Source organism: Primulina tabacum, unplaced genomic scaffold (assembly GCF_025594145.1).
Source record: "Primulina tabacum isolate GXHZ01 unplaced genomic scaffold, ASM2559414v2 Contig104, whole genome shotgun sequence".
Classification (NCBI taxonomy): Eukaryota; Viridiplantae; Streptophyta; class Magnoliopsida; order Lamiales; family Gesneriaceae; genus Primulina; species Primulina tabacum.
The window spans coordinates 189,461-214,739 of NW_027459727.1; the positions used below are offsets into that span (position 1 = coordinate 189,461).

Consider the following 25,279-nt stretch of genomic DNA (forward strand, 5'->3'; position numbering starts at 1 on the left):
TCCCTCCGCTTTTGATCTGCGATTCCCTTGCCTCGAGCGTTGGAAGAATTGGCTCACCCTGGTACTACTGTTCGTTTTTTATTTTTACTACGTGACAGCTTGATCGCTTCGTGCGGAGCAAAAACCTACTTTGGCTGGAGAGAGATCCAACAGTTGCCTATTATATTGGTTTCCGAATAGTTCGGTGCTTATGAACTCAACTTCGGTGGATCCGATCTTTTCGAAGGTCTAAAATGTGATTCCTTGGTTCCGAACTGTTTAATATTTTGATTTGCTTAATTAATAACTCTTAAACCATGTTTTAATATTTTAATCAGGTAAAACGGTACTTGGGTCACTACACTACCTACTTCTTCTTTTGTGATGGTGAACAGAACAATCCTACCACAAATTAATTAATGTTGTATTTGGATGAAAAGATTTAAGATTGAATTTAAATTGATAGATTTCAAATGTATTTTTGTTTTTTTATAGAGAAATAATATCATAAACTTCAAATTCATCTCTTACATGTTTATATAATATTTCACGTTAATTAAGATGAATTTCAATTTTACAAGATAAAAATGTCATTTGAAATTTATGTTATGCTGTAGTTCTAATAATGTGCAAATAAATAATATGTACGTAGATTTGACCAATTTGTTGCAAATAACAAAACTATAATGAAAATCCATAGATTTCAAATCTTTGTCCAAAGTGCAACATGAGTAGATTTGATTTCAAATCCACTTCTCAAATTAATTGTATATATTTGATTCAAGAGTGGGTCTCATGTGATACCGTCTCACGGATCTTAATCTGTGAGACGGGTCAACCCTACTTATATTCACAATAAAAAGTAATACTCTTAGCATAAAAAGTAATACTTTTTCATGGATGATTCAAATAAGAGATCCGTCTCACAAATACGACCCGTGAGACCGTCTCACACAAGTTTTTGCCTTGATTCAAAACTTAAATATCTATAAAAAAATAATATAAAAATACGGAGATTAAGGTTATCCCAATTCAATCGAAGGAACAGGGCCAGTAACCTCGGTTCCTCAACAATTTATTGTTTATTCTTAAAATTAATTCTCATGTCATTTACTTGACATATATTTCTAACGTTTCTCTCTTTTTCGGATTTTTGTTTAAAAAAATCTAATATTTCAATTACTCCGTTATACTAATAATAATTTATTGAAAGGAAATCAATATATGTAGCATCTACTTATCAATAACACGAGGAATAATTATTAAATATAAAACATAATTTAAATAAATTTAAAGATATTGAATTGTTTAAAATAAAATTTTAAAAATAATCATTTATCTTATGTTCATAATACGTTTGAATTTTTTTAAAACAAATATTATTTTAAGAAAAACAAATAAATGCCGATAAAATGTTTAAGTGAATTTATAATTATAGTTTTGCGTTAATTAATTAATAGCCCCTATAGATAAAATATAATGTAATAACAGCCCTATAATGTAATCATCAGGAAATTCAATGAAATTGCTAAATCCCCGCCTCTTCACATCATCTTTCCCCGCCCGTAAACTCCTCGTCTTCTGCTCAAACCCTTTGAGTTTCCCCTCTCTTGCTTTCTGCCGCCGTATTGCTATCATCACAAGCGCTAATTTCAATTGCTGCCGATTTCTACGTCCTTGTAATTATTATTTTTATCGAAGATTCTGCATGGGTGCTGGTGCAAAAGTCCCCGTGACGGAGACCATGGGTTCTTTGCCGCCGTCTGTTCATGTAAATGACCCAATTATTCTGACGGACAAGGAGAATCAGATATTCGACCTTCTACTTCAAGTTTGCCGCCACTTTAATCTTAATACTGAGCTTCGGGTTGCTGGAGGCTGGGTTCGTGATAAGGTTGGGACCCTTTTATTCCTGTGTCCTTCCATCCTTATTTTTTGTGCTTCCCTTCTTAGTAAATTGCATGTGGTGCTAAAATTTTTGGAAAGATTTGATCTTTATTATTGATTACCAGGCTGTTTTTCTTGAGATTTTTTATGAATGGTTTGGATATTTTATGAATGAGTTATTTAGTACATTTCTCGTGGTGGTAAAACTTTTGGAAATATCTGATCTTCTTTATTATGGTATACCAGGCGGTTCTTGAGTCATTTTATGAATGATTTATATATTTATTAAAGAAAACACTGTATTCGGTAGGCAGAGTAATTGGGTTTTTGTTTGGTGAATTTTGGGCTACATAGCGCGACACTTGATATGACAAGCGAAACAACAATGACAAGAACGATTCAAATACCACATGGGGTTGCCTTTTACATGTGTTTATACAAGTAAGAACATATAAGGTTATGTGATTACTGGGTGATACATATCCAACCAATTCTTATCATTTGCTTGGTTGAATTTTTGTGATTTGTTACTGTCTGGCCCGGAATTGGGAAGTGTGTATGCCAAGATTCTAAAATTCGCTAGGCATTAGTCGGGTGCCTAGAGCATAGGCCGGGACTAGAAACGCCATTAGACGGATTCCACGGTATCGAGATTCTTGTAATGATTCTTAGAATAAATTTCAGCCCACTCTTTGTTAAAATCCAATCGACACCTGGTTAATTCCTCCTACTTCTGCTTATGGCGGGTCAAGATAATAGACATTGCAAGGTAAATCAAAATAAAGAAAAAAAATTACCTTTAGGGCCTAGTTCGATTTTATTATGTGTGCAGAAGTAAGCAGATAAAGAAGATGAGATTGATGTGTAGAGGCAAACGCAAGCTAACAAATCGTGGGTTTAATTGGGCTTTCAATCCCAAAATTTTTAAAGCAAAAACTTATAATTCTTTCTTAAAAACAAAAACTTATAATTCTTTCTTATGTCATGTTCTAGTTTAATTGAACTTTCAAAAATTAAAAGCCCAAAAAACATTCCCAGAAAAATTCTTAATGGCACTAGGCAGGCCACTTAGAACTTTTCGGTGCAGTCGGGCAATGCCTAGCGCCTAGGAGGTGCCTAGGCTACCGCCTAGCCTGAGTTTTAGAACACTTGTTTATGAATGTTAAAGTATCGCTACTCAGAGGTATAATGAATTATCACAGTATATCTGCAAGAGTGGTTCTACCTCATAAATTACCCTATTTTCCTTCAAATCTTCTTAATTTTCATGTCTTTCAAAAACTCAACATCAATGCAGCTGATAAACGCCACCTTACTTTAAACTTCGTGAGGGTATTTGCATATCCATCTGTGCAGTCGAGGGATAGCTCCTGCAGGGAGAGCTTGTGCAAAAATCAAGTTTTAAATCATATAAGGGCATTGTGAAAAGTGACATTTTTTGTTCCATAAATTGTGGTACTTAAATTATTGTGTAATTTTTCCTTGAGATGATTCATTTTTTTAGGGAAAAGAATGAGTGGTAAACGGCATTCACAATGTGAAATGTCATTTGACTTTAGTCATATATGTAAAACAACATTGTGGCAATATCTTGGTAAAATCTTTTCTGATGTAGGTAAAAATTTAATTAATGTTTTAGTGGATAGAAAATATACATTTGTATCTCTCGTATGATGACAACTTTTATGTTAAATGTTGTCTACTCAATAAGATCTTTTTGTGATAATATTATAAATTATATTTAAAATCGATGATCTGATTAATAATGAAGACATTAGTATGTTATAACCTTGAACCACATATGTATTAGGTTGTGATTGTGTCGATGGTAATGATGTTTTTGAAATTATATTTTGGAAAAATAATGGTTGGTTTTGATTTTGTCAAATTAAACATATATTTGGGGAAATGAATCCAAATTGTAAGAGTACTTTTTTAAGTAATATTTTAATTTTTGTTAAAAAAATCAAAAAATGAGAAAGGTAAATAGTCCTTTGACTTCATGACCACATGATAATATCACATCCCCTTGCTTACACTGAATAATTAATTGATTATTACCATTTCATTTTTTTCCCGATAAAATCAAATTATTTAACTTCATAAATTATAAATAATTCTTTTATTATTTATCATCTGACCTAGTTGGCTAGTTCAACCCAAAAATATTAAATATTGCATGGATTTGCAATGTATAATATATGTCTCTTTATCAATATATTAAAATATAACGCTTGTCATATCAATTAGGAATTTTCATGTTTTATATATTTTATTTTTATATCGACTTTTTTAAATAAAGCTAATTCCTGGTCAAAAATTAAAAACTAGCTCTCATGTTATAGAATGATGATCGAGATATGATCATTAACCACATCGGATACAGTCAAAACTTGATGGTAAACCATGTCGAATATGGTATTTGCATTTCTTTTATTCATTTATTGATGCGCATACACTTTCTTTTGAACATATAGAAGTCTCTGATGAATATCTATCAAGTATCCATACTAATCGGTCTCATTCTTCTTACTGTAGCTTTTAGGAAAAGAGTGTTACGATATAGACATCGCTCTTGAGAATATGGTGGGAAAGGAGTTTTGTGACAAAGTAAACGAGTATTTATCTGCTACTGGGGAAGAAACAAAAGGAGTTGGCTTGATTCAGAGGTACTTTCTGTGATTTTACCTTTCTTTTAATTGATGATCTTGTCTAAATCTTTTAGTCTGTAAACAGCATTCCTTGAACAGAGAGCATAGATATTTGCTAATTATGCCTCTCTTCCAGCAATCCGGATCAGTCAAAACATTTGGAAACAGCGAGGATGCGCCTCTTTGATGTTTGGATTGATTTTGTCAACTTAAGATCTGAAGAATACACCAACATTAGCCGTATTCCAACAATGGTTAGTGCATTAAATGATCTTCCACTCAGTTGATTGAATGAATCTAGTGTTAAATTAGGGAAATGAGCTCAACAAAATGAACCACACTTAGAAGTAGGAACCTATACTCAAATGTGGGCACTGATATGAATGGGCTAAATATCTGAGTCCCGGAGTGTTTTTACTGGCCATGTTTTGGTTAGAGGAGCACTAAGTATATAGAGAATTGTAGACACCATTTTGCAACCATCAAAGCTGCAAGCGGCAAGCCCTTATTTGGTGAACTTCAAAATTCTAGTTTTTTAAATTTGTTAATAACTATGTTTTTGCAGGAGTTTGGCACTGCTCAACAGGATGCTTATAGGAGGGATTTGACCATCAACAGGTAGTTTTTTTATATTCATATTTCTGTGAGAACTCAGAGTTGTAATTCACACAGATGGGGGGGGGGGCATATGACACAAATATAGATGTATGAACACTTATGGGAGAAGAGCTATCTATCTTGTTTCAGTTTAAAATGATTGAAGTGCTTTAAAGTAGATTATTGATAAACTTGCTCTTTAACAGCATGTTCTACAACATTAACATGAACTCAGTCGAAGACTTAACAGGAAGAGGTCTCACGTATTTATGTTTCAATTGTCGTATTATGTCATATGCTCTCCTTTTGTTTCAAACTTACTTAATACTTTTTTTGTTACAGGCATTCCAGACTTGAAATCAGGAAAAATAGTGACCCCATCTGCTCCGAAGGAGACATTTTTGGATGACCCCCTTCGAGTTCTTCGAGCAATTCGGTTTGGTAGTTCACTGAAAACTTCTGTTTCCATGTTATGTTTTTAGTGGAGTAGATTCAAGCATTCCATAAGAAAGAAATTACAGAATTCTGTTAGAGCCAACCTGTTCTGAGTGAATTTCAGGTGCAAGGTTTGGATTTATTCTAGATGAAGAACTGAAGATAGCTGCTATGGATGATGAAGTAAAAGCTGCTATCATTGGTAAAATTAGCAGAGAGCGTGTCGGTCACGAGGTGTGCTTTTTACTGTTTTTAATAATGCTTTGTAGCGGGGCTAAGTTTTCAGTATCTTGACCTTACTCCTAAGTCAAAGTCATGTGTTGATTTCAAGCATTCAATCTTGTAGATTGATCTCATGATATCTGGCAATCGACCTGTGGATGCAATGAGCTACATTTCTGAGCTGCAGTTATTTTGGTCTGTATTCAGTCTTCCTCCTGAGATTGAACCTCAAACACTGGATGGATGTGAAAGGTTTTTTTTTACTTTCCTTATAGTTGGATCAGTCTCCTTATCTGATTGAATTTTCTTTGTTGGAAGCAAGTTGTAGGATTTTGTTTTGTTTTGTTTTTTGCACCGCCAATTGAGTTTGAAATGATTTTCTAATTTGGATGTCCAATTGGGCTCTGCACCCTTGTATCGGTGCTATCAATAATAGATTCAAGCTGTAATCTCTCTCTCTCTCTCTCTCACACACACACAGAGAGAGAGACAGAGACTCTCAGTGCTATCTAAACATGTGCAAATTTGAAAATTAATTTCTTTATGGAAGGTCTTGTTTTATTTCTATGTATTCCTTGTGTTACGCAGGCATGGTGGTGTTCATAGTTGGTGTAGTCAGTATGTGTGTGTGTCATATTTACTTGTGTTTTTTGCTGAGTTGCTTCTTATGGTGTGTTACTCCCAATCTCACCTTTGTACTTGGTAAAATTTATTTTATTTCACCAGGCTTTGTGTTGCTTACATGGATGCCTCATGGAGGTTCTTGCAGTTAATAGGCTGTTCCTCGATCACCGTGAGTCTTGAATCATTAATATTTGATTTACGTTGTTAATTCTACGATGTGGGAAAAGAAACACACTATTTGGTAAAGTTGCTTGCGAGCAATTGCGAGTGGGCATAAATTTGATTGGCAAAGCTTGTAATGGTTTTTGTAAAGTTCAAATGCTACTCAATGTACTCTATATCTGTATGGAGATAAATTATAATATTTCCACAATGTCTGTTTTTTTTCTTGGTTTTAGATTGATCAGTTGAGGCTCTCCTTATATGCTGCTCTGCTTCTTCCATTGAGGAAGACTGTTTATCGAGACAAGAAAGGTAAACAGGTAAAATAAGTTTCCAACTTTATCTGATACGGTTTTTTGGCGAATTTGTGTGATTGAACTTATTTTGGGTGTATGTCACCGAGATGGGATAAGTTTATGCATCTGATTGATGGCACAATTCATTTATCTCTCAGATTTAACCTTTTATCTCCAACATTTTCTTTTATTCACCAATAATTGCATGTAATCGCATTAGTTTAACAAATGATAGGCTCCATTTCACTCAGATACCCACTTTTTTATGGGCGGATAGACCATTTTTTTATATAGTTTCGCCATTCCATTCCTCTGTTCTTCTGTTTTTATGGGTTGATTGACCTGTTTATTTAATAATTTACCAAATGATATGCTCCAGATGCTTCATTGGATGTTCGCTTTTATTCAATTCTTTTGCTGCTTAGATGACCAAATTATTTCTTTAGAGATAGCATTTCAAAATAAATATATGAAGCGTTAGCTAATTTCTTTTCCATATATGTATGCTAAATATGCATGTTTTTTGACAGGTTCCAGTTGCAAGATACATATTTGGAACTTCTCTTAAGTTGAAGTCTAACAATGCAGAAACGGTATGCTTCATTGTAACCCTCTAGTTTTCATATTCTAGTCTCTTTTGCAAACATTTTTTTGGTTTATTTTAGGTGTAAGTTAATGACCCCTGACTAATATATCACTAACATCATGCTGCAGGTGATAAACTTACACCTAGCGGTGGAAAAGTTCTTATCTTTGATTCCTTTGATCCAGTCAGACAAAAATTTACAAATTCTTGAAGTTGAATGGAAAAAAGAAATTATTGATGTCCCAATCATGGCAAAACTTAGAGTATTAGCAGGTAAAGTGATCTGACTTCCCGCACCCAATCCAACTTCGACCTTACATAGTTACCTCACTGATTTGTTACTCTGAAGAGGTGAATTTATGTAGTCGTTGATGAATCAGGAAACTGGTTGTAGCTAGGCAACCACGATCTCACATTGAACTTTAGATGCTTTTCATGTGCATGTCAAGGTTTTGGAGGTGAAAAATGAGCTTCAATATCTTGGCCGTGCATGTATTTAATTAACCATGTGGTACTTTGTAAAATGGAACCTACCTGATTACTTAAGTTTTAACCACACATTTGTGCAACCAACTATGCACGTATTTTTTAAAAAAATTACAACCTATGCCTCTCCCTCAAAGAAGAGGTGTTCTTGCCAACAAGTTGACTTTTGACTCTGCCAATTTAACTATTATAATCGCATTCTTAGGGCTGCTGCTTCGAGAAATTAAAGAGTTTTGGCGATCTGCGCTGGTTCTTTCGATCCTCTTGTATCCTACAGATATAGGTTTGAGTGGAAATTCAACCAGCATGGTTGCTGAATTGACAGACAGAAGAGAACTATTTAACAGGATTGAGAATTCAATTATGGAACTAGGTATCAAAGTCATCCTTCATTACGTGTATAATGGGTCTATGCCCGCAACCTTTGAAACATGAATTCCAATCTTCGTGTTGCTCAGGTCTAGAGAAAGTCTGGGAACTTAAACCGCTAGTAAACGGTAAGGATATCATGAGCATCTTACAGCTTAAATCTGGAGGGCCAGTGGTTAAAGAATGGGTACATCTCTCTACTCGCTCGCCTAGTATCAAATAGCATGAGACCACCCTTAATATCTCAACCAACATATTGGGTTTTGTTATCTTTCACTACAGCAACAAAAGCAGCTGGAGTGGCAGCTCTCTCACCCCTCGGGATCGTCAAAGGAATGCATCGATTGGATGGAACAATCTCAATCAAAACGCCAGAGGACGGAGTAACTAACAGTTGTGTTACGTTCAACTGGAGTAAATAGTCACAATTTTCGTGATAGACCATCAATTGAATTGCTTAGCTAGCCTTGTATTGGTTAGAAATAGGCCGCATCGACATCTTTTGATGAAATGGCTGTTCTTTCTGCCCAGAAATGACGGTTTGTAGGAGAGTTCGTACTAGATTGGATGCAGTTTTTCTCGGATTAAATCATTGTCGGGTAAATTTATATTGGAAAGATGGTGATATATATCATTTTGTATCATCATGTTTCAATTTAGCTTTATTAACGATATTTTTAGTAGTAATTCATTTCGCACTTTTATCATGATTTAAAGTCGTATTTCCATTAAAGGAAGTGTTTCGATGGAATTTATTCATATATTAAAAAAACGCTGAAAAATTTCTAATCTATAGGCTAGCAAATGTAGTTTTAATTGCCCAGGCCTTGAAAATAATTATATTTTTACAACAAGTCTAGCATCTCCTCTTTCATATATAATATATGCTCTTAATTTAAGCCTTTTAATACAGCAGATCAAAATTGGTACAAAGTTTCGAAAATCATGGCCGAAACCTGGGATATGTCATTGCTCCACTTGCAGTTGGGCTTTATTACAAGTTTAGTTTAGACAAAATCATGACATTATCGCTTGATCTTTCAAAGGAGGATGTAGAAATCACCAAGGCATTAATCGTTCTGTCACATAAAAAGAATGTATTAGAAAAGTTTAAATTAAACAGCAAATTAGTTAGTGGAGAAATGGTTGGAGAGATTGTTCCCCTTTATTGGGATCCTTGAAGGGATATCCACTGTTTCAATTTAAAGTAAAATAAATCACCAAAAGAATTTGAGACATGTTGTCCCATTATTCCAAAATTCAAGACCATATATATTATATATATATATATAATATTTTTTAACGTTAATGTATATAATATAAGTAGGTAATTAACTTTCATGGTATTACATTCCTCCCTCTCACCAAAAATAAATTCGTGGAAGGAGCTAGATATTCATGATGGGCACCATGCATGCATGAGAGCTCCCGGCGATAGAGAAGGGAAACTCTTGAAAAAGTGACTATATGTATAATTCCAATTAATTCTGAAAAATGAATTGTAGGACATTAATTCGCCATATTGTTATTGTTATTTGGTTTTTGTTTAATTGAAAAGATATAGCTGAAATAGTTTCCATGCTGTGCAAAACGATCGAGTACTCGACGTAAATCTAGCCAAAGTCGACAACTTCATGGATAAATAAATCTTCAAGGCTCGACTGTTTTGATTTCTACATGAGGTGAGTTTTACTGGCCTACATCATCGTACACTGAATCAACTTAATTTGTTCTCAAGCCAAAAACCACGACAAATGGAATAAAAACAACGAGTTTCATTATTATTATTATTGAAACAAATTTTGATGCTTCATTGAAGCACTGTGCAGTCATGAACATGGTTGAAAGAATCGTAGGTTGTTTTCCAATATCTCTAGCGAATATAAATAAGAGGGAATGGATATCAAGACAAAAAAATTTCTTACTCCAAGTCTAAACTTTGATCGGCTGGGATTTGGCCAAAAATATCAGGGCAAGATTCCCAGTTGCCTTGTTCCTTTGCTTCCCAATACCCGCCAATGTAACGATATGTATCAGATTCTTTATCTTTCGCAAACCACCGAGCTTTCCAACCCCTCTCTTGCATTTTCCGAGCCTGGTTTCCACAAATTTGTCAGTGTTAATGAAGCCTCAACCTGACTGTTAGTGTATAGTATGTTATTTGAGTTACTGCGGGAGAATATTGTTTGGTACTTTGGGAGAAGTGACAGAGGGCCGGATAATATGGAAGAAGCCCATAAAACGTTGAATTTCTTCAACAAAGGAGACAAAGGAGTTCATGTCAACTACCTGTCGTTGCCGTTGCTCTAGACGCAACTTTTCAGCATTTGCCATTTCATACTCCCCGTTTTCCAAGCGTCTTTGATCAGGTCTCAGTCTCGAGTCTGTTGGAGGGAGCTTTTCCTGCAACAGATAAAAATTCCAGTTCTTCTTATTGCGTATGAGATATACAACAGATAAAAATTCCAGTTTCTGCTTAACCCGTGGAGAAAACATGAGGAATTTTGACAAATAACCTTCAGCCCTGGTGTTAGTTCATTCAGTGTGATGGCAAAGCGTGTCAAGTTATAACGTGTGGGGAACTTGGGGGGCTTGCTTCGTTTCCAAAGCAAATGGGCTTCTGAGAGAGGTTCCTGGCTTTTCCCTTTTGATGTGCAATCTCCATTCACATAGTGCAAAATTTCGTCCCATTTACCAAACACGGATGCCACCGTCTTCCCACTCTTTTCTTGGACTATTCCTTGTACCTGCAAAATATGAGTAGTTTCGGTATCTACATGACTACATCCAACACATGCTATGATCATAGATTTATATGAAATAGTATGCAACTACAAATCCTTCGATTTTGTGATGCAAAAACGTGTCACATTTAGTACTCCGAAATTCCCTTAATTTGGAGTATATTTAATAAATTTCAACAGTTTTGGCTAGAATGGTATGCACATAGAACTCCAAGTTACACCACTGCTGTATTACTAAGAACTTTTGTTAGCGCCATGCAGCAGCACGTTGAGTGACAAGAACCAAGGACCAGATGGATCATGTGATGGCAAAGTCGAATTGAACAAACGAAGTGGATTAAAGCCCCAGCTTTATATTATTCTCTTCTTGTATTGAATACTGCTTCATAAAATTTCAGAAGAGATGGCGCCACTTAAGTCTGTTTACTTAAAAAGCTGGATAGAATCCACCTTCTTAAAGGTCTAAAATGACATCACACCAAAAGGAGGAGTACCTGATGAGGATTTCTGTCTATAATAGACTGCTCCTTGAATTTCAATTTACAGGAGTGATTACGATTTCCTTGTATCCGCATCGTACCATAGTGATCGCAATATAATTTCCCCAAAATGAGATTGTATATAGATGTTGTTACCTACCAATAGAAGGCCGCTTATGTTACTCGGTGAAATGAACTATGAACCCAAAAAAAAGAGCAACAATCATCCAACAAAAAAGTACCTTACTCCACTGGAAAACTTCTCCATCATCAAATTCTAAAGTTAGAATACCATGTGGATCAAGCTGAATGGACCGACCCCAAAATTTGCTTTTCAGATTGCTATCACCATGAAACCTCCACCCTGTACCCTCGCAATGGCAAGCTACAATCATTGGATGGTGACTCACCTGATCGAAAAAAATGGTCAGCCCATTGTTTAATTATCACAAATATCTACAAACTTAAGGAAATGGAGCATCTACTACAAGAAGTCTGAACAAATATATTTGACGTCTTTCTTTTTCCATTTTCTGCGTTTAATATTATATTTAAGCCATTCTAGCAACAAAATTGCAGAGTACTTACACTCAGGTAGTCATCAAAAGTTAATTTATATTAGTTAACACGACTAGGAAAGACCAAAAGTTTGGTCCAGGTCATAAATGGCTACCTTTTCTGAGAAAAATCGGAGGCCTTTATCTGGATAATCAGCCTCATAAGTCTCCCCCAACAAAGGATTAAATGGTTTACAATTTCTTCCATCTGTAGAAGCATATCCAGAGACAGCAAATGCAGCTACATTTAGAATCCTCATAAAACTGTTGCCCTGCCAAGAAATATTACAGATCAAAGATAAGATTCTAAAGAATGAAAAACTATGACACGCGAGGCACATATTTTTAAGCTCAATTTCCTACTCTGCACAAGGAATACAACGAGTTTCACATGGATGTAAGCAGCAATATTTGATGGAGATGATAAACTTTGTGGCAATGACAATAAAGACAACGATTGAAAATAATAAATTTGCTAAAAATTCAAATTCCATTTCAGTATTACTAAGAACTTTTGTTAGCGCCATGCAGCAGCACGTTGAGTGACAAGAACCAAGGACCAGATGGATCATGTGATGGCAAAGTCGAATTGAACAAACGAAGTGGATTAAAGCCCCAGCTTTGTACTTTCTGATATAAAGCTTCAAATAAATTATCTAAAGTTGGATTTTTTTCACAGAATAATTTATAAATCTCAATTTATAATCATTCCAAAAGAATTATTCTGTATCGCGGGGAATAAATAAACTGCTTGATGTCCGCAAAAGCATATTGAGAGAATCTAAAAGAACTTCTAATGAGGCTGATAAGAAGTAAAATTCATGGTCATTTTGCAATCTTGCTGGTGAGATTCAATCTGAGCTGGGGTCAAAATCTTGGGTTTAGCACCATGCAAGAAATATGGCCATGCCTTTTCAGTATAAACATGGGACCCCAAATTTTATGGCAATACAACGGGAGAAGAAACATACCTTCTTGACTCAGTTACTAAAGCTGTGAAGCAACAAATCAAAAATTAACACACAAAAGAACAAAAACAACACTGAACAAACAATGAAAAAAATTTTGACTGTTCCAGTTTACTATTATGATAATACAATAAACTAGAAGTCTTGGCAAAAGTTACCTGCTTTCCCCATTCATAAGCCCGATCAAGAAGATATGAATATTCCAAATCCTCGAAACATTTCTGTAGAGAAGAGAGAGGCTCGTTGAAGTAGACCGGAAGACACACTTTTGTAAGGTCCTTCCCAATGTTGTCCTTTATCATTGACCATAAACTCACTCCTTTCTCTTTCTCAATAGGGTCTGGCAATTTCTTTCGACGCCTAATACAAGGAAAGTTGGTTCCAGCAGATTTAATGGCAGGATCAATGTTATCCTCCGCTTCAAAAGCATGAAGTTCATTGTCATCAGATGAAAAAGATGATGCCCAAAAGTCGGAACCACTGCTTTTGAAAGAGCTAGATGAAAGAAAATCTCTGGTGTCAAAGAATGTGTTATCTTCTTCATCGGTATCTTCTTCTGCTCCATCTACTATTTCATTTTCGTCTTCGGATTCACTTGCACTTTCTGTTGGAAATTTCAAAAAACGATACATAAGTAAAATTTAAAGTAAACAACTAATTCATGATTGACTAGAATACAAAGATTATTAATTTGACGAGGAATCCTTCTTATTACAGCTTAAACATGAACGAATCATTAAAAGGTTTACTCAACCATGCAAAGAAAAATAAAAAAGAAAAGAAGAGAAATAAAATGTTATGAATCATACCACTATACTTATCTTGCCTTGATCTGGAAGATGCTCCAACTTCTTTAACTTGTCTTTGGCTCTCATCAACAACTGTGTTCTCTAAATCCACCTTTTCTCTCTACAAATTACAAAAACAACATTTAAATAAAACAAGTACACAAGTCCACATGTAAAAGAAGGCAAACAACTCTACCAGTACCAAATTTTATTTATATGAAATAAAATATGGGAAGATTTTAACTTGTACGAAAACGAGAATGACTTGAAACAAGCTTTACATATTTCCTTTCCCTCAAAAAAAGACGCGTGCATGCACCAAAAAACAGATACTAAACTACAACGCATATAAGTTCCCAACTGAAGGATAACCAAAAATGCGTAAACGACAAACCACCAAAGGGAAGTGATGAAAATATTCTAAAGAAAATAACAAATAAATCTTAATGAGAAACTATCACCAACATACAAAAAATGCACATACTAATAGTATGGCGTGGTTAAACTCGAATTGAAACATGGTTAAACAATCTGCAGAATTTGTAACAGAATCAGTACTAATCTTCAATAAAATGTCAAGAGAAGGGGATATTTTAATTTTCTGTCTACATTTTATTACTACAGAAATGCAGGACTCTGCATCTTTCAACACTCCAGCATTTTTTTGGTTCACAAACACAAACCAAAAGTTCGCATAACAAACTGCAATTTAGGATGTCACTGTATCTGATAAAAACAACTGTTGCAGCCTGATCTTGAAACATCACATCATTTAAGGTTATCCTCTAGCTGTTCTTCACATATTACCAAAAGAATACTCTCTTGAAAACAATCAGAAATGCTGAAAGTTCACTGTGAAAGTTTATAAAACTGTACAATGAAAAGATACCCAAAAATTTATTGCTGAACCGTTAACAGAAAAAACATCAGCCAAGTACTTCCTTCCCAAAAAAAAAATGCCCTTTCATAGCAGCAGTAGAGGGGCTTGTCACTAAAGAAAACGTGCGTGAACAAAGCATATATCCCCCGATCAACAATAATTCAACTTCCATGGTTTAGTCCTGTGGCGATTATGGTTTAAAATCACTAGTTCTCAAGCAAGAGTAGAAATTAGCCCTTAAAGATATTCATACTTGCCCAAGATATTTTTACATTATATTAGAATAAATTATATAGCAGAGATATTCACCTTTGTCTGTCTTTTCTAGTCACCATGAAATACCGTAGTATCACAGAATCCAAACTCTTTTTCTTTTTCTTTTTTTAAAAAAAGAATCCAAATCACACACGAATATCAATATCTCAAGGCAATTGGTGGTAATCTATAGCCCAAATTCCCTGCCAAGAAACATGAGCTAAATGTCATAGCAACATGGAAGCTCTTTCCTTTCTCATCCACACGAGGAGAAATGTATCCAATATAGTACAAGAATATCTCTCATTTTTCACCACTTAATAAAAGTGACAAATAATCGGTGACAGAATCTTATATCTGTCAGTGTAAGATATACCTGTTCAATGAAATTTCATAAAAATCTCTACAAAGATATCAGTAGGAATGTTTGCCAGACTATATTAATCTAGGCAGAGACAAAAAGCATCGACGCAAGAAGAAGCTGAAAAGTTACAACCAAAATCCAAAACTAGCATCTCCAAATCCCACATCCATGCCAAACGGGACAAAATACTTGAAAAAAATCAACAAAACAAGATTGCCGTTCAAGATGATTAAAAATTCAACCTGGCCATCCACCATAGAAAGTAAATGCGAGCAATCAAATTTCACCATAGAATTATTCAGATAGGATTGTACTAATGAAGAAACGAGTACAAATTGTTCATGAAACGATTTCAGATCAAGTGATCTCTACAAAATAATACAGAAAAAAATAATAAATTCCGGATCAATCAGTCGATTGAAAAATACAGGGGGATGGTGCCGAGAGAGAAACAAACACCTCACAAGCGCAAGCCAGTTTCCACCCTCCGATTTGCTAGAAAGCTGAAAGGATAATTCTTTGGAGAGTGGACGAAAGAAGAATTTGGAATTCAACAGGTAAGTGGTTTTTTATGTAACATGAAATGTACCTCTAAATGTCGCAGTGTGTCCATGAGGAGCCAATGCTTCTGCTTCAGCATTATCAATTGACTCTGCAGAGCTGCATACTCGTTCCTCATGATCTGCTCACTCTCTTGAATGGTATTTTCACTCAAGCCTTCTTCCAACAATCTTTGCCTCAACTTATCTGTCAGGATGGGGACATCTTCCATAGGAGCCATTAACTCACCGTTGGACATTCTCGGATACATGTCCTTCACAGCCTGCAATGCTTCCATCCATACCATTAGATCCTCTCTGCTCTCTGCCCTAAGAAAAAGCCTCTTTGTTCCCGTGAATATGGAAAACCTCTTATCATCAGATCGGCTTTCTCGAACAGTCGAGACCTACAAAGAAACTACTCAATTTAAATGCTAGAACATGAACAATTTCATCGTAACCACAATCCCTCCATTTAAAAATTGAATAAAATGCAAGAGAAATAACACAGTCAGATAACTTCTGCAACAAACAAGCATGTGATTGTCAAGAACGTCTGGAAGACGAGTAATATAAAATGTACAGAGCTTCAACTCATGGAAAAAATAAATCTCCATAACATGCCGTGAATCTTCGACCAGATTTCAAATCGAAAGACGAAAGACAACTCCAAAATACTGCCAAATCTTTTCAAACAACTTAAGTAGCATCCTAATAGAAAGAATAAAATCTCACCAAAATATGCAAATAAACCAATTTCGTAAAAAATCTACTCAGGGATATCCAAAACATATCCAGACAAATCCTTCTGTTGGGCAACATGTTTAATGCCTTTTCAATTATTAAAAACTAAAGCAATCCAATTGCAAAGATGAAACCTTCAAATGAACTTCCCCAACTGGCTTCCGGATTTTTGCAGAAGACCCACTAGTCCCATTCCTATGGTGATGATGATGCCTTGAAATCCTTTTCATCGATTCTTCGCCAATCACTTTCAATCCTTTCTCAGTATCTTGATCAACAACAATTTTATCAGGGCCGTGAATCTTATAATAGCTTAAAACTTCATCCCGCAAAACAAACCAACGAGGCCTCCACCCTTTTCCATAATTAACCCATTTGTATAAAACTCCAGAAATCCCAATACCAACTATATCGGTAATCTTCACGTCACGGCTGTGAGCGTGGAGAATATCGTTGCCATTCGGAGCACCACCAGAATTGTGATCCATCCCGGAATCACACGTTGACGATACCCTCAAGATAGTGGGATTTTGCAAAGTTTTAGTCAGCGGATCGAAAGGTGGCGGCGTGGACGGGGAAGAGAGCATGTTATGATTGCTGATTGGTGTCGATGTGACACAGCAGAATGAGTACATAGCAGGAAGATGAGCATGAATCAGTTCATCATTTTTCCATGCACAGGTCGATGAAATTATCTTTGATCGAAAACCCAGAAAGAGAGAACGAAACAAAGAAAAATGGTGATGGAGTGAGCAGGATTTAGTGTATGATTTGGAATAGATTTTGGGTGGCGAAACGTGGGGAGAAGTATCCGGTGACAACGTGCTGGTTTCGAAGTCTCGTACTTGGGAGATTGTGTATTTTCCGCGTTTGGTTGCGGCCGACTGGGCGGCGTTCCCAGCCGGGGACCTGCTTTGGATTTTGCAGGTCACTTGCGTTGCGTGGACTCGAAAACACAACTCATATATATATATATTGTCTGGTCACGCGCATTACGTGGCTTAAAAAATACATCAAGTTAAATCAACAATTAATTTTGAAAAATATATAATTTAAAATATGATGTTTCACATCAATATTTTCTCTTTGTCCGGTGCAGATTTCATGACTTTCAAATTATTGTATTATCTCCTGAGTTTATTGTGTATATCGAAATATATTTACGACATGTTTTATATATATATATATATATATAGTGAGTAAATAAAATCTTACCAGGGAAAAAGGAGACATTTGCATGCAATTAATTTGATGTATCGAATGAGCATTTAAATTAAAGTTAGCTCCTTAAAAGTGTTAGTGAGCTACTCGTGAGCTTGGCCCTTGGGTGACGACGATCATCCTCTGGCAATGGGTTATCTGAAAGTGTAGTCATAGCCCTACGATCATCCTCTGGCTCGAATAAATTTCTAGTGTGAGCCGCCGCATGCGGACTTGGATAAAAAAGTGCGGCTCCCACATATTTTTATGGACGACGGCTTCATTTTTTTTGGAAAAAAAAAATGAATTTATTTTCCTTGACACGACCTGCACATTTTGATTGCAAGAAACTGATACGATCGATTTTGTCTGTATGAAATGCTGGAAACAATTGAGAGTTTACACGATCGGGCCCGTTTGATGGGCGTGATTAGATTATTAATGTATATCAACTTTGATTGACAAAGTAAAGAATATGTAATAATTGAGATAAATAATATTATGTTTGACATAATTTTGGTGTGGATGATTCAAACAATAAACTACAAAATAATCACAAGGTAAATCACCCTACAGAAATATAAACATCTCCCTTATTAACGTTCCTCCAAAATACTAGAGATAGTGGTAAATGTGTTACGATATAAAATTCACTGGAAGAAGATTATATTATATTTTATAAAATAAGAAATTAAATAAAGATTTCGAAGTTTCAATTTAAAAATAACAATTGCTAGTATCGACTACATTAATTTAATCTGGTGATAAAATAAATAACATCTATTGACAAGACAAATAAGTTTCTCAAAACAAAACATCATTCTCGACTTCTCTTTTTCTGGTCCACAATTACGTGCGTGCTATCCATCTACTTAGCTCACCCAAAATCTGTCAAACAGCTGGTGTTGTGTGCATTCAACATCTTCATAATTTTGTCATACTTGTGTTGCATTATAAAACTTATATATCGAACCGACATGTTTAGTGATTCGTATGTCTATATTTTACAAATTAAATTCCATCTGAACACTACGGAGATTAACGACAAAAAAATTTCAGATTTGACAAACATATGGAATAACCAGTGAATTATAACTAAAAATATGTTAAATTCACTTGTAAAATTCTAAATATATGTTTGCATTCATCGCTACTCACATGCCTGAATTCACGTAGCGATGAATTGCAATACCTTGATACAATGACAAAAAAAAGTCTTTTTTAATCATTACACGCATCTTTATTCATTTTGAAAAGGTCATATGGTGCAACACCTTAAAATTAGTTATAACACAAGTCAGTAGCAGTATATTTTCATTACATGATTCCAAAATACCACTCAACTTCATTCGAATGCAGCACAACAAGAAGAAACACACCGGAAGCAAATAGCAAATTGACCAAAGATCACCAAGCTACATGCTATCTACGCGAAGTTAAATGACAAAATTGAAATAAAACTCATCTGTCAGTTGAGGTTCTCTCCAAATCAGCAAACTGTTCCTGGAGCTGAAAGAAATGGGTTGAAATTTTACCAAGTATCTCGTGTAGATGGCCTCTTGAAACAGACTCCTCGTCTGGTAGAAATGACATGGGGTTGCTTAGCATGTTTTGGAGTTGGGAACATAGCATCAGTGCCTTTTCATCACCCAAACTCGATTCAGTTATTAGTCGAAGCAATTTACAACTCTGATTGGGAGGACTGAATGATAGAGGTGGAACAAGGAACGGGTGTTGGAGTAGTTGGGGGATTCGCCATCTTTTGTTCCTGTCCCAGGCTAGGCATTTTTTCATAAGATCAAGAAGCAGTGGGTTAGACAAAGGTTCATATGTGATACTGTGGCTTGGATCGGTTATGACTTTGAATTTTGCCCAGAAAGTTTTGTATTCTGAAAAGGGCGTTCGTCCATAAACCATTTGGTAAAGGATACAACCCAAAGACCAGATATCTGATGGCCGACCACATTTTATAACGTTTCCATTTCCATCTGTCTCATTACACATAAATGCTTCAGGAGACATGTAACTTAGGGTGCCAACCTGCAGTTGTTATGTGACCTTAGTATAAGTTTAAAAAACAGAGTACAAGAACAATAGTAAAAGAGTGTTCTGGCTCTAGGCACTGAGAGTTCATGCTTGGAAAAGTTACTTCTTTTCAGCTTTTTTGTGTAGGAGGAGAAAGAAACTTAATTGCAGGCACTTGTGTTTTATTTTTGTTTATCAAAATAGACATGTATGTTCGAATAAATTTTGACTGGTAATATGCAATCACAGATCCTATAAAGTAACAAGCTTCTTCGAGTAAGTACCACAACATATAAAGGATATGTATTATATGGAAAAACCTGCGAGTCCCGTTGAATATTTGTCGTATCACTCATTATCGCCTTGGCAATTCCAAAATCAATTAGCTTCAGTGAACCTTTCACCAGGAGAAAATTAGCTGGCTTTAGATCCGAGTGCACAATACGTTCCTCGTGTATGGTGTTTACTGCAAGAAGTATTTGCTGCAACATTTTTCACAAAGGTACAAGTCAGAAAAGCTTGATGATGCCTTAAGTGACTCCCTTCCCTTGACAACAACCAATATCACCTAGCAACATGTTTTGTGAATTTCCAGTTTCTCGGAAACAGTATGCCAGTATGGTAAATTAAAACACAAAGAAGTGAATTAGTGAAAACCTTCCAATAAAATCGGAGCCAGTTCTCATCAATGGTAGCAATTGAACCATCCAGTTCTCCCCATTTCTGAGAAAGCATATGTGCCAAATCAATTTCCCCATATTCAAGTACCATGTGTATATACCCTTCATCCTTGACCCTGACATCCTTGTTAATCATGGAACCATTCATTACCTCCTGAAGTAAGGTTTTATCTGTCACCTACTAAGAAATGCTGCATTAGATGACTATGCAGGGGTCGATAAAATAAAAATGAAAAATAAAAGAGACTTGATTAATGTCCTAAAATGCAGATAACTGTGCTTGAGTTCACAGTGAGCATTGAATTACAGCATTCACCTCGTAATCAATGAGTTGAATAATGTTGCTCTTCCCCTTCAATCTATTCAGATATTCAATTTCTTGACAAAATCCACATGCTGTCGCATAGTCACGACCTTTAAGTTTTATCCTTTTTAAAGCATAGATTCTGCATTCTGATGATATGACTTTGTGAACCTCGCTGCTTCCTCCACTACCTATTTTTCCAAGTCTTTGATAGAGCTTCCCGTTAACTTTAAAGAATAAGTCAGGATCATAACCCTTTTTCCGAGTTGTTGATGCTGCTTTACTACTTCCACCTACTTCAAGTTTCTGCGCTTTTGAATTTTCCAATTTTGCTTCTGAAGAAGTTAAATTAGATAGATGTGGCTCAGATTTTTTATCATGCACATTCCCTGCGGTTGAATTGTTCTCTTCACGAAAAGAATCTTTTGAAATATCACATTCTTTTGTTAAAATGCTCGGAAACTCCTTAGACATGACAGAGGATTTGTTAACCTCCATTGACTTAGCAGAACTAGAGCTGATAGCTTGCGATGGAATAGCTGACTGATGAGATATCACACCACCAGCTTCCTTAGCTGAAGAACGCAATGGTTGCACCACATCCAGTGGTGCTTCAGCTTCTCCTGATGGTTCAGACCCCGAATTTGAATCAGTCATTTGATGAGGTTGTGAACAATAAGTTGTTGAACTAATCATGGGGGCACAAGATGGATGTATTAATGTTGAGGTAGCACAAGACGACCCAACCACTGAAGATTGTGTCATGGCATTACTCAAATCGTTCTGTAAAAAGTTTTGGAATCTGTGTAACTGATCCTGAACACCCATTGTTCTTCTGGATGGCAAAGAAGAAATCCCACTCTCAGACTTCAAACTAATAACGTCCATCTCCATTCTTTGAAAATTTTGATGCCTGCAGACTTCACTGACAGCAGCCGAAGAATCTACTTGATCCCCAGCATCCCATTCCATTTCTGTCGATGTACGTAAATCCATATGAGATAATAAATGAAATCATCGGGTCATCAGCCACTGCAAGTACAATTGGCTATAACTGCTGTAAATTACAAATCATAACTCACAATGGTCTATAGCATACAAGTAGGCATCCATATTACTACATCATGCGTCAGCAATCCACTGGATTAGATACTTAAACATGCAAAACACTGTCGATTGCTTAATCACAAACCACTAACGCTAAAATAATTATTACCGCAAGATGTGGCATTATTTCCACAGGAAAAATGAACCTTCTTTTGCACATCAGCCACTGGAACATGCCCATATTCTGCATATGATGAAGCAATTGCAACTCTGCTTCCAGGCCTCAAAGAAAATCCTGATTGATCTTTCTGAAAATTACATGGTTTGAAGTTTTCTTCTTGCACATTTAATGATGAACCCCATTGAGAAGTTGGGGTGATTGATGCATCCTCCTGATTGTCTCCAGCGACAGAGACCCCAATTTGGGACTTTGGTATGGAGCCACTTGGTCTGTCACCTTGTTCAATCTCCTCTTCACCTTTTTTGGCATAAATAGTTGAACTAGGTTTTAGAATTGATTTTTTTGAAGTTTCACGTTGAGGAACCAAAAGTCTCCTTGGTTGATTTCCACTTGGCTGCAGCATTCCTAAAAGCCCATCAGGAAAATAGAACTACAAATTTAGAAAGCAATTTCAAAGCAACAACGTGAAAGGAAAATTAAATAGAAATCATGTTATGAAACTATACTATAATTTTTTCAACAAAAGCCTCTAGTGTAAAATTTTAAAAAAAAAACACAAAATTTTTGTTATAAACAAAAATAACTGTGGCCATTAAAAAAATTGAACATTGAAGGAGAGACAATGATAAATACTTTGAAAGTGAAACAACATGAAAAAGAAGCATTTACACTGACACACCCGTTCATTTAACAACCTGTCACCTGTCAATTACGAGAGTCTTTCCGTAAACTACTATCTACAAAAACATTTTAAAGATAAATTTGAATTGACTTACTGCCGATGTATTGAAGAAAAACTAATGAAACAACAAGGAACTTCCTTACCATGTTCTTTATCATGAGCGAGAACCAGCATCAAAAGTTCAAGACATACACTTTTCAACAATTATGCAAATTTTCTTCCCTGGATCCTCAACAAAATTACTGACTTATGCCTAGTTAAAGCACATAAATAGAGCTAATATAAAGTCCAAATAAAAACTTATACTTTTGAATTCAAAATTAGAGAAGATAAAATACCACATAAAGGGAAATACTTATAAAACTAGATTGCACCCAAATTTTCAAGAAAAATAACTAATTTGCATATAAAAAAGATCCGAAGAAGATAATTTAGAATTCTTCAAAAAGGCGAACATATTATTAGTTTTCAGAGCATTGTACTGCAGCTAATGCTTAATGTATAGCTCATCAGAAACCCTAAATGTAAAAAGTTAATAAAAACTGAAGTCTACAGACTATAATACCACAATTAACTAGATTTTCATATTCTAAAATGCCGAAAAATAAAATCCGTAAACGAAGAAACCGTACCGAGTGAGTGGTGGCGTCTGAAGGCGGCTTGAACTTGCCTGACCAAGTCCTGAGGAGAAGAGGAAGAAACCGAGGTGGTCGAGGTGCAGGTGGAGATGGTGTTGAACGAACGGCTTATATTGATTGAATCTGGGTGAACGCTGATCGGACGGCTCGATTTCGGTTTGAAAAAATTCGAATCAGCCGATGGAGGTGGAGGTGGAGGTGGAGGTGGAAGGTCAGGCTCTTCTTCCATTGATTAATCTCCTGAACATCTCGAATTTAGGCAAAACTTTATGCAAAAAAACTCAGAAACCAGATTTACAGAACCTCCATGGAAGAACTGCGTAAGAGAGATTTGAAATGAACAATTGGCGCTCCTGCTCGCAACTCAAGGTGTGTGAATTTTAAATTAATTACTCTTATCTCGTGCCTGCTAATTTCTATCTTTAGAATTATATACAAACTATTATATGATATTTTATTTAATTAATTATTATTAATTATTACAATTAGTAAAATATGGATATTTGAATAATCATTTAAAATTATTGATATTATTTTATTTATATATTTAAATATTAATATAAAACATTATATAAAAAAATATTTATATCATTTGAGAAAACATCACATGAGGATAACAATCTTCTATCGTTAAAGTGAATTTTTTATATCATTTTATTCGATATATTGACTGAGTGAAACTATTATTAAAAAATTAAATAATTTTTAAAAATCATATGTTATTTTTTTGAATGTTTTTAAAAAAATTCAAAAATAAAACCATTGTTATTTATAAGATGAATAAATTTTAATTATTTGTGTTTTTATACTAAAGTTATGATTAAGATACATACTAATACAAATTTACGAACAATCAATATATCAAATATTCACGATGATATGGTTTATTAAAAATTTAAAGAACATAGTATTATATAAAAAAATTATATTTTAAATAAGATTTTGTAGAGTAACGAGATTTTAACATATTAAACTATCACAAAACTCAAAATCGTATTTGAAATTAAATGAAATAATATAACGAATGTAGACATCTAAACGTTGATTATTTTTTCAAGAGATGTCATATTCAAATTTGAATTTGAAAAGGAAATCGAAAATAATTCATATTTAATAAAATATTCATTATATATCAATTATTAAAAATTTCATAATTACAATGATACTTACATTATATAATTATACTAAGTATTTAGGCTGTTGGCTGTAGATGGTCATCCACCTACCACTTTATGCCTTTTAGAATATTAAAACATTTAGATATTTACGAAAACTCAAATGTCGTGATTTTTTGAAATTTTAACCTCGATACAAGAAATTCAAATACGATAAATATATGCAAAGTTTAGGAATTATTAATTTTTGGGGAAAAAAACAAAAATATTTGATTAAGAGACTACTAATTACACATCTTAGTTGTTATTCTAATGTTAAACAAATATCATTTTATTGAAAATAATATAAACTATCTTTTTAAATAAAAAACTAATTTAAATTGTAATGATGTTGACACTATCCATTCAAACATTTCCACGTCGAGACAATTTCACCTATTCACATCTGTCAGACATATTGATCCGATATACATATGAAATAAAAATTAATTTTTTTGACATAAAAAATAATATTTTTCAACGAGTAACTTATAAGATTATTTAATAAGAGTTTTTGATGCATTCGTTATATGTACCGACTATTCTTCACACGATGTATGTATGTTTACAAATTTAATTCAGAGTATAGTTTTATTACGACCAATTGTGCTGGCGAAATTTTGTTTTCATCAAATTTTTTCTTATGTTCTTTTTCTTGTAATAACACAATATGTATATATGATTTTAAAATTTAAACAGTAAAAATTAATGTGGAATAATTAATGGAACAATCATATAAGAATTACCTAAAAATCG

The 25,279-nt window shown here is 34.7% G+C and overlaps 3 protein-coding genes across 5 annotated transcripts; 1 reads left to right on the plus strand and 2 right to left on the minus strand.

Annotated features, from left to right (window-relative positions):
- Window positions 1–1,480: 1,480 nt before the first annotated feature.
- On the plus strand, window positions 1,481–8,996 carry LOC142534060 (tRNA nucleotidyltransferase cca2-like). Of its 2 annotated transcripts, none has more exons than XM_075640970.1 (15): window positions 1,481–1,873; window positions 4,405–4,535; window positions 4,654–4,771; window positions 5,083–5,135; window positions 5,321–5,370; window positions 5,457–5,555; window positions 5,674–5,783; window positions 5,896–6,023; window positions 6,498–6,564; window positions 6,794–6,877; window positions 7,384–7,458; window positions 7,568–7,712; window positions 8,131–8,298; window positions 8,384–8,481; window positions 8,577–8,996. In XM_075640970.1, exons 1-15 carry the CDS (start codon window positions 1,499–1,501, stop codon window positions 8,679–8,681), a joined length of 1,806 nt encoding a protein of 601 aa, XP_075497085.1. In that variant the 5' UTR covers window positions 1,481–1,498; the 3' UTR covers window positions 8,682–8,996. The 2 variants fall into 2 exon arrangements, with proteins under 2 accessions (XP_075497085.1, XP_075497086.1); XM_075640971.1 differs by having other exon boundaries at window positions 7,384–7,446.
- Window positions 8,997–10,051: 1,055 nt separating this feature from the next.
- LOC142534036 (oxysterol-binding protein-related protein 1C-like) lies at window positions 10,052–17,556 on the minus strand. Its single transcript, XM_075640925.1, has 10 exons — window positions 16,747–17,556; window positions 15,919–16,275; window positions 13,852–13,951; window positions 13,201–13,646; window positions 12,191–12,346; window positions 11,760–11,927; window positions 11,533–11,673; window positions 10,811–11,041; window positions 10,584–10,697; window positions 10,052–10,389 (listed from the first exon to the last, which is right to left on the minus strand). The coding sequence occupies exons 1-10, from the start codon at window positions 17,245–17,247 to the stop codon at window positions 10,216–10,218; spliced, it is 2,388 nt and encodes a 795-aa protein (XP_075497040.1). The 5' UTR covers window positions 17,248–17,556; the 3' UTR covers window positions 10,052–10,215.
- A 1,499-nt stretch (window positions 17,557–19,055) lies between these two features.
- Window positions 19,056–23,765, minus strand: LOC142534070 (serine/threonine-protein kinase MPS1-like). Of its 2 annotated transcripts, XM_075640977.1 has the most exons (7): window positions 23,364–23,503; window positions 22,875–22,984; window positions 22,038–22,454; window positions 20,834–21,795; window positions 20,495–20,695; window positions 20,158–20,319; window positions 19,057–19,852 (listed from the first exon to the last, which is right to left on the minus strand). In XM_075640977.1, the coding sequence occupies exons 2-7, from the start codon at window positions 22,903–22,905 to the stop codon at window positions 19,274–19,276; spliced, it is 2,352 nt and encodes a 783-aa protein (XP_075497092.1). In that variant the 5' UTR covers window positions 22,906–22,984; window positions 23,364–23,503; the 3' UTR covers window positions 19,057–19,273. The 2 variants fall into 2 exon arrangements, with proteins under 2 accessions (XP_075497091.1, XP_075497092.1); XM_075640976.1 differs by lacking the exon at window positions 22,875–22,984 and having other exon boundaries at window positions 19,056–19,852; window positions 23,364–23,765.
- Between the last annotated feature and the right edge of the window lie 1,514 nt (window positions 23,766–25,279).